The sequence below is a fragment of the Rhineura floridana genome, chromosome 21 (assembly GCF_030035675.1).
Source record: "Rhineura floridana isolate rRhiFlo1 chromosome 21, rRhiFlo1.hap2, whole genome shotgun sequence".
Lineage (NCBI taxonomy): Eukaryota > Metazoa > Chordata > Lepidosauria > Squamata > Rhineuridae > Rhineura > Rhineura floridana.
In genome coordinates, this window is record NC_084500.1 from 9,831,861 (window position 1) to 9,848,412 (window position 16,552).

A 16,552-nucleotide genomic window follows, 5' to 3' on the forward strand; every position below is an offset into this window, starting at 1 on the left:
GGCAAACAAAAGCACTAAAAACACTTTAAAACATCATACAAAAAGACTTAAAACATCTTTTAAAAAATTTTTTAAAAGCTTTAAAAACGTATTTTTTAAAAAAGGTTTAAAATCATATTAAAAAGCAATTCCAACACAGACGCAGACTATATGTGACAATTCCAGGGCCATGTGGCTACTTGCCATGATGGCTATCTTCTACTTCCACTGTCAGAGGCAGTATGCTTCTGAATACCAGTTGCTGGGAATTAGGGATCCATCAGCTTAAGTTCTTTTGGTTTGTTCTTTTTCTAATCTTACATTCAGTTCTCCACATCTCTGCAGCAATTTCTTTTAAAAAAATCCTCATGAAAATTCTTCCACATTTTAGTGTGAATTGATCCAAATAAAAACATTTTTGTATGATCTGATGAGCATATGCATTTCTGCAAGTAATTTCCCCTAATATAATTCATTTTGTATGTTATCTTCACAAATATGTGATACGTACTTTCCTTTAATACATGCATTTTTATAAACATTGGTTGGTTGGAGAACTGCATTCAAACCTTAGGATAAGTGCAAATTTCGAAGGATGGCTGTGTTTCACTTCTAGTATTGTTTCTTAAAGTGTGGATTTGATAGATTCGCCTTTAAATGTGAAATGGATCAAATTTCTCCGCCATACCTACTGGAGTTGCAGGTGGGGAGGGGACAGCTGTTGCACTCAGGTCCTGCTTATGGGCTTCCCTTCGGGACATCTGGTGTGCCACCGTGAGAGCAGAGTGCTGGATTAGTGGGGCCCTTGGCCTAATCCAGCAGCCAGGCACTTCTTGTGTTCCTAAGACCCGACAGAACTCTTTGGATACCAGCGACAACCAGCAACAAAGGAAGGTTGCAAAGCCAAAGCTAACAAAAAACAGCTGTGGATTCAGTTGCCATCTCCTGCTATTGTTTCACAGCAACTGGTATTCAGAGAACCTCTCTTCCACCTCCACCTCATTCTCTGTGAGTTTGCCTTTTGAAGCCATTTAAGTCAGTGGCCAGCACCACATCACTTGGCAGTGCATTCCATTCATCTCTCTCATCTGTCCTGAATTAATTGTATGAGAGGGTTTTAACTGTATTATACATACTAGAAATAAATAAAAATATTGTAATGATGTATTATTATCAGTGATTTTTTTGTGACAGTACTCACCATATAATCACCTCTATTTTTGCAGCTGTTTTGTGCTGGCACTTTTATCATATGAGTACTGGCACCTCATTTTTACCCCAACATAAAAAAAATCTCCTCCTCCTATTATTATTATTATTATTATTATTATTGCATTAGAATGTTTATTATATTTGCAATTAATTGAAGTGTTTTAATGATTGATTGTTTGCATCATGATGACTTTAAAATGTTACAGTGTTCATATAATCAAACTGAGATTTGCTGGATTGTTCTGTTTTGAAATGATTTAGTATGTGATTGTTATTGTAATTACGTATTGATGTGCATTTTTCTTGTTTGGTTGTGAGCTGTTTTGAACATATCAATATGGAAAAGTGCATGCAAATGTGAATAATAATAAAGGATAAGCACTATCAATGTTGTAAATAAATGAAAAAATATATTTTAATGGTATCTGTTGACCAACTGAGTTACCATCGAGTCCGGGGTTCTGCCTGGCTCTCTGATCCGGTGTGCAGACGAGGGAACAGCCCTGACCGCCTCTTTATGGGACTCCTTGACTGATTCTTGGCTGTGGCTGTGGTTGCTGATACTGGAGGCTGAGGAGACAAGCAAACCAAAGCAGAACTCTCCTAAGTAACTTCTCTCTCTTCTACCTGTCTGGCCATCATTTGTGAACTGCATGATAAGTTCTGGCATACTGGGAGTATGCACAAGGCTATACGGTGTAAGCCCTATTGAATTCAATATGCTTTACTTCTGAGTATACAGAGTTAGGATTGTGCTATGAGTAGAGATGTAAGAAGGCATCTTTTTTCCATTCCACCCTGTAATTCATTGCATGCAACATTGTTTATGTTTCACTGCAATTCATCTTCTGCCAAAAACACTCTGTATTTGTCTTGCTGCCTGCTATGGGGAAATTATATAACTTATGCAATTACATAAATTACATTGTCATTACGTTATTCCCCCATTCATTTCAGTGCAAAGGAAACACAATGCAAATGGGGGGGGATGTATTCAATTACATATTATTTGTGAACTGAAAGCAACACCAACAGCGAATACCAATCATATTTGCTGGATCAATTTCTGTTCCAGATATGGGACAAATAAGCAAACGCTGGCAATTTCTGCTCCTGTTTACATCGGAATCTCTGACATCCCTAGCTATTAGTCTCACTGAATTCAGTGGCAGTGGGATTTACGTTTGAGTAAATCCTTACTTACCCTACCTTATTCAGCCTTTACAATTTCCAGCCCATGGAGGGGAAGCAGAGCCACATGCGCCAGCAGTAAACACCCCAATACCACCACCACCACCACCATTTTTGCAAGTCCTGGCTGGGCCCCATTGAGTGTGTTGCATTAATTTAGCAGAGTTACTACACACACTTGGACAGTGGCTGTATACTGAATGCGATATGAGCAGACTTTCCTTTGGCTTCAATCACATAGAAACGTTTGTCATGGAAAATAAGAAAGCTTAGTTTATTATAGGAAATACATACTTGGATAGAAAAGAGTTTGTGTGTGTGTGTGTTATGTCGATTAGCAACCTCCAGTAGCATCTGTCATGAACCACCCTGTTCAGATCTTGTAAGTTCAGGTCTCTGACTTCCTTTATGGAATCAATCCATCTCTTGTTTGGCCTCCCTCTTTTTCTACTCCCTTCTGTTTTTCCCCACAATTATTGCCTTTTCTAGTGAATCATGTCTTCTCGTTATGTGTCCAAAGTATGATAACCTCAGTTTCATAATTTTAGCTTCTAATGTGGTTTAATTTGTTCTAACGCCCAATTATTAGTCTTTTTTACAGTCCATGGTATCCATAAAACTCTCCTCCAACACCACATTTCAAATGAGTTGATTTTTCTCTTATTCTCTTTTATCACTGTCCAACTCTCACATCCATACTGACTTTAGTGTTCAGTGATACATCTTTGCATTTGAGGACCTTTTCTAGTTCTCTCATAGCTGCCCTTCCCAGTCCTAGCCACCTTCTGATTTTTTTACTATTGTCTCCATTTTGGTTAATGACTGTGCCAAGGTATTGATAATCCTTGACAAGTTCAATGTCCTCATTGTCACCTGTAAAGTTACATAAATCTTCTGTTGTCATTACTTTAGTCTTCTTGACAATCAGCTGTAGTCCTGTTTTTGTGCTTTCCTCTTTAACTTTCAACAGCAATCATTTCAGATCATTGCTAATTCTAATTACTAATCACAGAGCTACAATTTACCATAGTGGTTTAACTGCTGTTTCCTCTTCCCAGAAAACTTTTGAGATTGTACCTCTGTGAGAGGAACAGGAGTCTTCTAACAGCTTTCAGTACCCTTCACAAATGACATTCCCAGGATTCTATGAGGAAAGCCATGACTGTTTAAAGTGGAATAATAGTAGAATAAGTGTCTGGTGTGAATGTGGCCTGTACGAACATACTGTACAAACTTAAGGCAGGGAATCTGTTCTTTTCTCACCTTGTTCCTCTGCAAAGTTCCAAGCACATCATAGCAAGCAAAAGCATTTGATCTCAAATGTGAAATTGCTGATCTGCTAACTAAAATATGTAACTTGTCCCTCGGGTCCTCCTCCGTGCCTGAGGACTGGAAAGTGGCAAATGTAACGCCAATCTTCAAAAAGGGATCCAGAGGGGATCCCGGAAATTACAGGCCAGTTAGCTTAACTTCTGTCCCTGGAAAACTGGTAGAAAGTATGATTAAAGCTAGATAGAAGCACATAGAAGAACAAGCCTTGCTGAAGCAGAGCCAGCATGGCTTCTGCAAGGGAAAGTCCTGCCTCAGTAACCTATTAGAATTCTTTGAGAGTGTCAACAAGCATATAGATAGAGGTGATCCAGTGGACATAGTGTACTTAGACTTTCAAAAAGCGTTTGACAAGGTACCTCACCAAAGACTTCTGAGGAAGCTTAGCAGTCGTGGAATAAGAGGAGAGGTCCTCTTGTGGATAAGGAATTGGTTGAGAAGCAGAAAGCAGAGAGTAGGAATAAACGGACAGTTCTCCCAATGGAGGGCTGTAGAAAGTGGAGTCCCTCAAGGATCGGTATTGGGACCTGTACTTTTCAACTTGTTCATTAATGACCTAGAATTAGGAGTGAGCAGTGAAGTGGCCAAGTTTGCTGATGACACTAAATTGTTCAGGGTTGTTAAAACAAAAAGGGATTGCGAAGAGCTCCAAAAAGACCTCTCCAAACTGAGTGAATGGGCAGAAAAATGGCAAATGCAATTCAATATAAACAAGTGTAAAATTATGCATATTGGAGCAAAAAATCTGAATTTCACATTTCATGGGATCTGAACTGGCGGTGACCGACCAGGAGAGAGACCTCGGGGTTGTAGTGGACAGCACAATGAAAATGTCGACCCAGTGTGCGGCAGCTGTGAAAAAGGCAAATTCCATGCTAGCGATAATTAGGAAAGGTATTGAAAATAAAACAGCCGATATCATCATGCCGTTGTATAAATCTATGGTGCGGCCGCATTTGGAATACTGTGTACAGTTCTGGTCGCCTCATCTCAAAAAGGATATTATAGAGTTGGAAAAGGTTCAGAAGAGGGCAACCAGAATGATCAAGGGGATGGAGCGACTCCCTTATGAGGAAAGGTTGCAGCATTTGGGGCTTTTTAGTTTAGAGAAAAGGCGGGTCAGAGGAGACATGATAGAAGTGTATAAAATTATGCATGGCATTGAGAAAGTGGATAGAGAAAAGTTCTTCTCCCTCTCTCATAATACTAGAACTCGTGGACATTCAAAGAAGCTGAATGTTGGAAGATTCAGGACAGACAAAAGGAAATACTTCTTTACTCACCGCATAGTTAAACTATGGAATTTGCTCCCACAAGATGCAGTAATGGCAACCAGTTTGGATGGCTTTAAAAGAAGATTAGACAAATTCATGGAGGACAGGGCTATCAATGGCTACTAGCCATGATGGCTGTGCTCTGCCACCCTAGTCAGAGGCAGCATGCTTCTGAAAACCAGTTGCCGGAAGCCTCAGGAGGGGAGAGTGTTCTTGCACTCGGGTCCTGCTTGCGGGCTTCCCCCAGGCACCTGGTTGGCCACTGTGAGAACAGGATGCTGGACTAGATGGGCCACTGGCCTGATCCAGCAGGCTCTTCTTATGTTCTTATGTTCTTATGATCCTAAAGTTTTAGAAATTATACTTGCATAACAAGCATATTTTAGGCATACTATTATATAACCTAATTAGATGAGAATAAGAATATATTATCTTTGCAGATCTCTTTGATATTTACACATCAGTGTTGGGGTGTACTACAAATTACAGGGTCTAGGGATGGATTCCTTTGTTCCTATCTATTATTTGGATGACTTTGTTGCTATCGGTCATTTGCTGCAATGAGGCAAGCAGTTGCAGGTAAAAACTGACATGATTCAGAGGTTGCCCGACATGCTTTGACATCTGTGCCTGATTCCGGGGAAAAACTACAAGGCTTTGTTCCTTTGTTCCCTATTGGGGAATTTAAAAGCTGTATCTTTCTTTTTTAAAAAAAATGTTGACAGAGGTGGATGAAATTTGTAGGCACAGTAGCCCATCCACAGTTATAGGCAAATAGAGGGGTTTTTGTGCTGGGGTTCTCCCACTCGTCCGGAGCAGATTTTGGGGGCACGGGGAAATGGAGGAGTTCTGTTGTACAAGCAGAAATCCTTGTGCTAATGGAACAAGTCCATTGGATGCCACCCTCAGAGCTGAAGGGCAGCACACTCTGGCCTCTGCCATCTGCCAGGGGACTAAAAGCCACTGATGGACTGCTCCCCATACTCCCAGGAAAGAACATCTTGGCAAAGGGAAGACCAGCCTGGCTGCATCCACGAGCTAGCTTTTCCTCCTTGGCTCCATCTTCCAGTTGCCTTGGGACTCCCTTTGCAGGGAGGGGGGATGGAATTAAGTTTTTTTAAAACATGTGATGGCATGAGCACCTGCCAATCAGTGCTATGGACCACAAATGAGAAGACCCCATTTTTTTTCCAGCTTCAGCCATGGCGGTTAAATGTGTGGGACAAGAATGTGGGAAGGAATTGTGCTTTCAGAGGGCAATGTCTCTGGATGCACCCTCAGCTGGACTGTACTTACAGAAAAAGTGGTCTTTGTTATTTCAGCACTGTTGTGTGCAATCCCTCCGCTCAAGCTTCCAGGGATTCCTCCACTCTGATGTTTCTTCTGGCTTCCAACCATGGTTTCCATAGAGTGGCTGCGGACCCGGATGGCTCTCTGGCAGGTGGAGAAAGGAGGAAGCAGAAAGTTACAATCCAGATCTGAAAACGCTTGATTAAAATTAGTCACATTTTCCCATTTTGAAAGGATGCCATTATTTCTTTACTATCATTATCTACTCATCATAAACTCATTATCTGAGGGTCTGTCCTTATATAGCCCAAACTACACCATTCACACATAAGCGGGTGGTATCAGGAAACTCAGAGTTAAAACACAGGTTTGTAGTGATAAAAAGGGGGGGAGGAAAAAATGGGCTTCCAGGCAGAGCTATTAAATTGGTGGGTCCACCAGGGACAAACAGCAGCCACCCAACAGTCCAGTTTAGACTGAGCTGACTCATTATTGAGAGAGGGAGAAAAAAAATGAGGAATGTAACAGAGTATCCTGGAAAAGAGTGTGGTTAACTGGCTGGAATTCTGAAGCCTGAAATATGGGTATTGGCATTCTGTTGGCTCTTGAACACACATCTGTTTAGACAAGCATTTCCTTGTTCTCCTGTCTTAAATCTCCTGCTTTGATTCTGTTACACAGTTTTAATCAGCTTATTTATTATATACAGTATTTTAATTATGTAGTTGTTTTACTATGTATTTTAATGATGGGCAACTGTATTTTTATAATTGGTTTTATTCTTCTTATTTTGCTGCTGGGTGTTATATGTTTGTGACCCACCTGGCTATCTTCTTGAAATGAAAGATGCTATATAAATTATTTTCATTAAAAAATAATAATGGGTTGTATTCAGTGCTAGTCCTACTTAGAAAAGACCCACTGAAATTAATGAACTGAAGTTAGTAATGACCATTAACCTCAATGCATCTACCCTGAGTTGAACTAGCATTGAATGCCACCCTATAACAGGAGCACTCCACACTGCAATATTTATAGGCTGTATTTACAGATTGACTTTCTGCTGTAATTAGACTGTTGCTGTGGTTGTTAGAGGGTCACTGAGCTCAAGGCCCCACTAAGCTTATCTTTGCACAGAGCATATATCCATCCTTTTGGTGTGGTGCTTTGCTGGAGTGTGTGTGTACTAATGGGTGTTAATAAAACAGTGCAAAAAAGCAATCTTGATGCCGTCATAGTATGACTGCATTCAGATTCTTTCTGTGTGGTGTTTTGCCAGGAGCATAGGAGCAGATGGCTTAAACCTGTGCGAGCCTGCCTCACCTTTAAGATCTGCATCAGATACCCTGCTCTCTGGGCCCCCAGGGAGAGCTATTAAATTGGTGGGTACAAGGCCTTTCGGGTGGTCGCCCTACACTAACTCCCTGTTGAGGTCTCAGAGACTAAGAAGTAATTAAGACTGGTTGTAACTAAGACTGGTTGTAATTGTGGTGTCCCAATCCCACTGCTGGCACCAGAGGCACACAGTTGGGTAAGCCAGGTCTCATGATAGAGGATCCTCTCAAACATGGAACCAGTCCTGCCTTGGAAGACATCAGCGCTCTGTCTTGTGTTTCAGTCTGCAGTGTCCACTTCACACATGTTGCTTGATCCTGAAGGTGTCAGGTGATAGACATCACTTGACACTGAAGTCATGCATTCAGTCTCAGTGCTTCTCAAACATTTTGAACTTGGGATGAATCACCTGCTAAATGTATGTGGCTCTAGTGCTTTTGCCTTCCTGGGTTTCTGGGAGATGTCATGGCCAACCCTGACATGGTGCCAGACAGAGAGTCTTTGGAGGATGAACCCAACACTCCACAGGTTGAGAACCTTCAGAAGGAGGCAGGGCTCCTAGACGCAATGCTGAAGATCTCCTTGAGGGGCCCTCTGGGTTAATCCTGATGAAGAGCCCCTGGAGGTGCTGGTGCCAAAATCTTTTGTGCCAGGCAGAAGAGCAATGGTGCAGTATGTGTCTAGGGACCCAAAGTCATTGGTCTACTCATTAGTAAGGGGTCTACTCATGAATAAGCAATCCCCTATACTCCACTGACAGCAGCTACGGCTGAGGAGTGGTACAGCAGCCCCCAGTTGCTGGAAACAAACATGGGTCCCTAGCTCCTGGGGGGTTGGGGCTCAGTGCCTGATTCTTGGTTCCCTGCCTTTCTGTGTTGTACCTTTAGGGTTGCCAGGTTCATGGCCTGAGACTGATCCTGTATCTTTAGGAGAAGAGAAACTCAGCCAAGTGCAGGTGTTTTCCCATTACAGGGTTGCAAGAACGCCTGCACTTGGTTGACTTTCTCTACTCCTAAAGATACAAGATTAGTCTCAGGCCATGAACTTGGCAACCCTATGAACATTAGAATCATAGAGTTGGAAGGGGCCTATAAGGCCATTGAGTCCAACCTCCTGCTTATGCAGGAATCCAAATTAAAGCATACCTGACAGGTGGCTCTCCAGTTGAAGGCCTCGTGCTGAATAGTCTATTGACATACCGCTCTAACAGGAAGTTTTTCCTGATGTTCAGCTAAACCTGGCTTCCTGTAACTTGAGCCCATTATTCCATGTCCTGCACTCTGGGACAATTGAGAAAAGATCCTGGCCCTCCTCTGTGTGACAATACTTCAAGTACTTGAAGAATGCTATCAATATCTCCCCTCAGTCTTCTCTTCTCAGGGCCAAATATGCCTAGTTCTTTCAATCTCTCCTCGTAGGGCTTTGATTCCAGTTCCTTGTTGCCCTCCTCTGAACCTGTTCTAGTTTGTCTGCACCCTTCTTAAAGTGCAATGTACAGAACCTCACCAGTGCCAAACTAGGGATGTAAACACACTAGTCGCCAAATCAAAGCATTTCCATTAGCCACACCTGAAGAGGGAATGGGTTGATCTGCCAATCTGTTGCAAAATCTCTATGAGGCTGAATTTTTTTTAAAAAAGCACTCAAGCTGCTCCCCCCAGGTTTTACAGAAAAAAAGGGGGTATGACTAGTGTCATATCCCCCCAGTTTCAGAAGACAGGTGGAGATGTACTGGAACCAGCAGAACAGTCAGTGTGTTTCTACCTTCACACAATTTGGAAACTATGCTTCTGTATGCAGCCTAAAATAGTGTTTGACATTTTTGCAGCCACATTACACTGTTGGCTCATATTCAATTTGTGACCCACAACAATCCCAAGATCCTTCTTGCGTGTCGTATTGCTGAGCCAAGTATCCCCCATCTTATAACTGTGCATTTAGTTTCTTTTTCCTAAGTGTAGAACTTTGCATTTATCCCTGTTAAATTTCATTCTGTTGTTTTCAGCCCAATGCTCCAGCCTATCAAGATCCCTTTGAATTGTTTCTATCTTCCAATTTTGTATCACCTGTAAATGTGGTAAGCATTCCCCGCATTACCTCATCCAAGTCATTAATAAAAATGTTGAAGAGCACTGGGCCCAGGACCGACCCCTGCAGTACCCTGCTTGTTACCTCCCTCCAGTTTGAGAAGGAACCTCTGATAAGCATTCTGAGTATGATTCTGGAGCCAACTGTGGATCCACCTGATAGTTGTTCTATCCAGCCCACATTTAGCTAGTTTGCTAATCAGACTATCATGAGGCACTTTGTTAAAAGCTTTGCTGAAGTTGACATATATCCATAGTCTGCCAGGTAGGTTACCTGATCAAAAAATGAGATTCTGGCAGGATTTGTTCTTGAAAAATTCATGTTGGCTTCTGGTAATGATTGCATTGTTTTCAAGGTGCTTACAGATTGCATTGTTTTCAAGGTGCTTTATAATCTGCTCCATAATTTCCCCAGGAACTGATGTCAGGCTGACTGGCCTGTAGTTCCAAGGTTCCTCCTTTTTGAAGATAAGCAGAACATTAGTTCTCCTCCTGTGATCCCTCATTCTCCAAGATTTGACAAATCTAATAAGACAGTGGTTCTGAGAGTTCTTTAAAGTAATCTGAGAGTACACATTCAAAGTAATTAGGTATTCCTTGACCATTTGTGTATCAATCTCAAGCTCCTGTCCTGCCCCTTCAATGTCACATTTCCCAGGAGGGACAAAGACTGTCTTTTGGGAGAAGACTGAGCCAAAGTAGGATTGAACAGTTCTACTTTTTCTTTGTCATCTGTTATTTTGCCATCCTCACTGAGTTGCTATACTACCATTTCTTTCTTTACTGTGCATGTACCTGAAAAAAAAAGCTTTTTTGTTGCTTTCAGCATCCCTCGCTAATCTCAGCTCATTCTCAGCCTTCCTGACACCATCCCTGCAATTCTGTGAAGTTGAGATATATTATGTCCACAGGGAAGTTACCGAATCAAAAAAAGAGATAAGATTAGTCTGGTAGGATTTGTTCTTGACAAATCCATGTTGGCTTCTACTCATCACTGTACTGTTTTCAAGGTGCTTACAGACTGACCACTTTATAATCTGCTCCAGAATTTTCCCAGGGATCGATGTCAGGCTGACTGGTCTGTAGTTCCCAGGTTCCTCCTTTTTGGCCTTTTTGAAGATTGGGACAACATTAGCCCTCTTCCAGTCATCTGGCACTTCACCCATCCTCCATGATTTCGCAAAGATAATATACAGTGGTTCTGAGAGTTCTTCATCCAGTTCCTTCATTATTGTAGGAAGCAGTTTATCGGGTCCTGCAGATTTGAACTTGTTCAAAGTTGTTATGTATTCCTTGACCAATTTCAAGCTGCAATCCTGCCCCTTCAACTTCATGTTTGTCAGGAGGATCATAGACTCTCTTTTGGGAGAAGACTGAGCCAAAGTAGGAATTGTGCACGTTTGCCTTTTCATTGTCGTCATTTTGCCATCCTCATTTAGTAGCTGTAGCCCCATTTCTCTTTTACTATGCCTGTACCTGAAGAAAGCTATTTTGTTGCTTTTAGCATCCCTTACTAACCTCAGCTTATTCTCGGGTTTAGCCTTCCTGATATCATCCTTGCAATTCTGTGCTACCTGTCCGTACTCTTCCTTTGTGGTCTGGCCTTCCTTTTACTTCCTGTATTTGTCTTTTTTTGTTTTCAGGTCATCTCTAAGCTTTTTGTGAAGCCACATTGGCTTGTTCTGCTGTCTTCTACATTTTTTCCTTGTTGGAATTGTTTGCAATTGTGCCTTTAGAATTTCCTTTTTTTAGAACCTCCCACCCATCTTGGACTCCTTTTCTCATTAGCATTGTTTGCCATGGAACCTTACTATCATTGTTATGAATTTGTTAAAATCAGCTTTCCTGAAGTCCAGGGTACGCATATGGCTCCCAGCTTTTGCTTCCTTCAAAATCAAAAACTCTAGTGTAGTGTGGCCACTTTCTCCCAGAGTTCCTGCAACTGCCACTTCATCTCTATTGTTTTAGAATCAAGTCAAGGATAGCTCATCCTCTAGTTTTTTCCTCAACTTTCTATAGGTAAAAGTAATCTCCAACACAAGGCAGGAATTTCTTGGTGGGACTATGTTTGGCAGAATTGATCTCCCAACAACCTTGCCTGCACTCCCCGTGATAATGACCTCAGACTGTTGCCTGATTTTGTGCCTAGATCACATTTGGGCCTAGACTGATTCTCCATGGTTGACCTTGATTTGCTTGGATTGTGCTGCATTGGCAATCCTGCCATTGTTAGTGAGCACTTTGGTGAACTGGGACTCTAGCCCCTGCAGGCATCCTCTGGAGCATGATGGGAGGGCCCAACCTCTTCCATCAGTGGAGCTATCATGGGCATTGCAAACTGCCCCCTCTACATACATGCAGACTCTCTTCAGATCAGGCTGATCCATAAGTGAATGCGAACTGATCCTTGCACATAGTTGTATGCATGCAGCCACTGCCAGCCAGTGACTACATTTATAAATTCTGTAAAAACTTATATCCTGCCCTTCATCACCAAACAATGCCAGGGAGGACACAATAAAAAATGCATCATCCAAAACTTCAAGCCTGCTAATATATGACTCACTTCATCTGTCCCTTTGCATCATGAGACAGGAAACTCCAGATGTCCACATATTAGGGGTTTGCAGGGCCCCCTGATATGATCTGGGTCCTCCTCTGGCACTTTGGATTGGCTCAGACCCATTCTGGGGCTACCCCAGCCATAGAAGAATTAAATTGGGCTAGTTGATCTATCTATTCAAAAATTACATATAATTTTATTCTGTTTGAAATGGCTATCAGTCATAAGACATAATTAAAAACTTCCATATTATCCATATTCCTGGTGCTAGGTATTTCTAACAAATATAAGTTTAATATACATAAAATGGCTAGCATTCATAAAACCATGTATAAAACAATCAGATATAACAATAAAATGTCATTGTGCTGAACATGTCCCAAATGCGTTTCAACCTATACAGGTCTTCAGAGGGAACTGTACATTTTTATCACTTAAATGCTGTTGTACTCCTTTAGCGTTCCTGGATCCTGTAAACAAAACAATAAGTGTGACCTACACCTTTTCTGAGAGCCAGTGTGGTGTAGTGGTTAAGGTGTTGGACTACGACCTGGGAGACCAGGGTTCAAATCCACACATAGCCACAAAGCTCACTGGGTGTCCTTGGGCCAGTCACTGCCTCTCAGCCTCAGACGAAGGCAATGGTAACCCCCCTCTGAATACCACTTACCATGAAAACCCTCTTCATAGGGTCACCATCAGTTGGAATCGACTTGAAGGCAGTCCATTTCCATTTACACCTTTTCTATACAGATATCTTATGCAGTCAATTGAGACTGAAGAATAAATAGTAATCCATAGTAATGCAGGCTTCTGTTTCTATGAAACTGCTTGTTATCCCAGCCAGTTCAGTTCTGCTTAATTCAGCTGTATGTGCATATTCCCCTGCTGAGAACAGGCATGCACAACCAAAGGGTAGGTCAGGTGTGTTTGAAAGCCCTTTTGCAAACAGTCCCACACTGCTCTTTAAACCTTGCAGTGGTTTCTTTCCCCCTGTTGCATTTTGACAGCTCTAGATCACACCAGGTGGGCTGACCCAACCCGGAGTGATCTGGGGCTGTCTCAACCAAACTTGGCCAAAACCTGGATCAGTCTGATTCAGTTCAGGATCCAGTCTTTGGCCAGATCTGGTGCACAGCATTACATTACTCTCCATTCCCAAAGGCCTGGAGAAAGAGGGAGGTTTTCAGTTGGGACTGAAAATTAATCAGTGTCAGTGCCAGCCACACCTTGAGGGGGAGGACAAAAGGGCATTCCATAGCTGAGGTGCCACCACCAAGTAGCTCCACAGGATGCACTCAGCAACAGAATTGTCAAGAAGGGCCTCCCAAGTAGATTTTAAATCATGCACCCGACAAGAGAGAGGTGATCCTTTAGATAGCTGGCTCCTAAGCTCTTCAATTTAGAGAGAAGGTTCTGTAGCATATGGCCGCCAGTGGAAGCCTTTTTGATCCAGTATCAAGTGGGTCCAGGCAACCAAAACACTCCATATTTTGACAGCTGTATTTTGCAGTAGCTGCAATCACTGGACTGTCTTCAAAGGCCCAACACAGAGCACTTTACAGTAATCTAACCAGGAGTTTACCAGGATGGTTTATTGTCGCATGCAAGGAATGGCCATTGTTGGCAAATGAGCAGGAGATGGAAATAGGCACTCTATGCCAATAAAGCCACATGGGCCTCAAGTGTCAAAAGCAGGATTTGGAGTACCCTGAGACTATGCATCTGGGTCTTTTGGGGGAGTGCAAGCCCATCTGGCACAGACCGCCTACCCAAATTCTGGACCCAAGATCCACCAACCCACAGCACCTTTATCTTGTTGAGATTCAGCTTCAGTTTATTGGCCCTCATCCAGCCATCACATCTCTCGATGACAATATTGCACCTGCATGGCCTCAGCTATTTCAGATATGAAGGAGAAATAGAGCGAGGTGTCATCTACATACTGGCAACATCATGCCCTAAACCTCCTAACTCCCTCTCCCAACAGCTTCATCTAGATGTTAAAAAGCATGGGGGACAGAATGGAGCCCTGAGGGACACCCCCCCAGTCCTCACCCTGATACCCTCTGGAGATGGAACATGCAGGTGGGTATGGAACCACCAAATGACCATGCCTCCAACCTCCAGAGCTGTTCCAGGAGGATACAATGACTGATACTATCACAAGTTACTGAGAAAATTAACAGGGTTGCTTTCCCCTTGTTCTTCTCCCAATGTAGGCCACCAACAAGAGCTGTTTCAGAGTCAGACCCCTGGTCCATCTAGCTTAGTAGTGTCTACCCTGATTGGCAGCGGTACTCCAGGATTTCAGGCAGGAGACATTCCCAGTCCTATATGGAGATGCTGGGGATTAACCGAGGGATCTCCTTCATGTAAGGCAGATGCTCTACCTGTGAGCTCCAGAAGTGAGTGAAAACCAGGTTGCACTGAAAATAGTCTAGATAATCCACTTTGTTCACAAACACCCGAAACTGGACAGCCACCGCAGCATGAGAGGATCAGTGGGATGATGACAATAACCTCCACACTGGTATGAGGAGAGAGAGAACATGCATGTGCAGGATGCCTCTGGCCCTATTCTAAAAGCACCATGCATTGAGAATCTTATGAGGATTCCCTGTGAATGGTGCAACTAGGTTAATGGAACAATCACTGTCCAGCCCCGGAATAGTGGATCTCAAAGAAAAGGGCATAAAATAACTCTTCTGAAAGGAATGGGACCTGTTATCTTATTGCTCCAGAAGGATGGACATTGCAATCCTGGTTTAAGAAGGAGGGGACATTGTGGGAGAGGTAATAGAACTATACAGTTGAGGAAGGCACCTTGGAGGTCATCTAGTCCAACTCTCCACTCAATAAAGGATCTGGAGTGCTGGATGCAACTAAAACATCCCTGACAGGTAGCCATCCAGCCTCAGCTTAAATGCCTGCTGGATATGGATAGATATTGCAGAGAAGCAGATTTTAGCTAAATGTTTGTTCCCAACAGGAGAAACCAATTGACAAACTTTCTCCTAAAGTTTAGCCATGCTTGGTGGGGCTGATGGGAGTTGCAGTTCAGTAAACATCTGGAGGGCCAAAGTTTCCCCACTCCTGCATTACATATACACAAACACACATCCTATTATTTTCAAAATAAATCAAGACAAAAAAATTACAGTTTGTGGTTTATTACTGTTTTGTACATATAAAGAGAGAAATCAATTGCTTCAGCACAAACAGATGTGTTTGGATTCTCTGGTAAGAGTTCCTCCATCAGTCAATTCCTTTATTTTTTCTCCAGTTTGCTCTGCCCTGCATTCCACTCCTCCTGAATACCAACTTCTCTAGAAGAGTTTCTAATGAGTCTGCCACTTTCTATTCTTTCAGTTTGTTACTTTCTAGTTACAGATGCATGCATGTGCATTGACATTGCAAACTGTCTCAAAGCTTGTCTGTCATAGACAGAATTGCAGCAAGCTCTGTGTGTGTGTGTGGTATTCTGATGTTCACACAAGCTCTTTCTGCACACTGTTAAAACACAAAAGGAATTATGATGCAATTATACATTCATATGATTGCATCACACTTTCTTGCAGTGTTTAATCAACATCGTAGGGAGGCAGGGGAAATATGTATGAATTGAATGCTGCAACAACATGCACATAGCACATTGTACAACATTCATGCAACAATAGAGATTCCTGATAATCTGAAACTCCAAAAGCCAGAGAGAATATTTTATTTATTTATTTCCTACATTTTGTTTATTTAGGCTGCAAAATAACATAAAGGTCTCTGAACAGCTTTAAAATATTTGGAGGAAGAGAATTTTGGAAGTAGGGCCATAGGAGTGCCATTGCGTATATTCTGTTTTGCACCCAGATTTGTTGCATCAATTCTACATCAATTAATACATTAGTTCTACTTCCAAAACAAAACAAAAAAGCAGACCTCCAAAACTGCAGGCTGAGGAGAATGTTTAGAAACATCCAGAAGAACTAGAGAGCCAGTCCTTGGCTGCTCCATTTTTAAAAGAAGTTACTCCGGTTGGAAAAAGTTTCTCATTTTTACAATTTCAAGTTCAGTTCTCCACATTTCCACATCAGTTTGTCATTGCTTTATCTTTTAAAAGGTTCTCAAGAAAATCCATCGGCATTTTGGTGCAGATTTCTCCTAATATACACCTGTTTGTATGCCATTTTGCCTAAAACACAGATTTTTGCAAAGCAATATTACCTGCTAAGCATTTCTGTATGTTATTTTCATTATTTGATCTATATCCTGCCCTTCCTCCCAGCAGGAGCCTA

The 16,552-nt window shown here is 42.2% G+C and overlaps 1 protein-coding gene across 9 annotated transcripts in view; it reads right to left on the reverse strand.

Annotated features, from left to right (window-relative positions):
- RAP1GAP2 (RAP1 GTPase activating protein 2) overlaps window positions 1–16,552 on the reverse strand; it is a 335,084-nt gene that overhangs the window by 43,414 nt on the left and 275,118 nt on the right. For all 9 annotated transcript variants that reach the window (XM_061604666.1, XM_061604671.1, XM_061604669.1 and 6 more), the window contains 2 exons: window positions 6,282–6,419; window positions 1,637–1,761 (listed from right to left, as the gene is read on the reverse strand). In XM_061604666.1, the coding sequence (XP_061460650.1) occupies window positions 1,637–1,761; window positions 6,282–6,419 (263 nt within the window). The remainder of the gene's footprint in view (window positions 1–1,636; window positions 1,762–6,281; window positions 6,420–16,552) is intronic.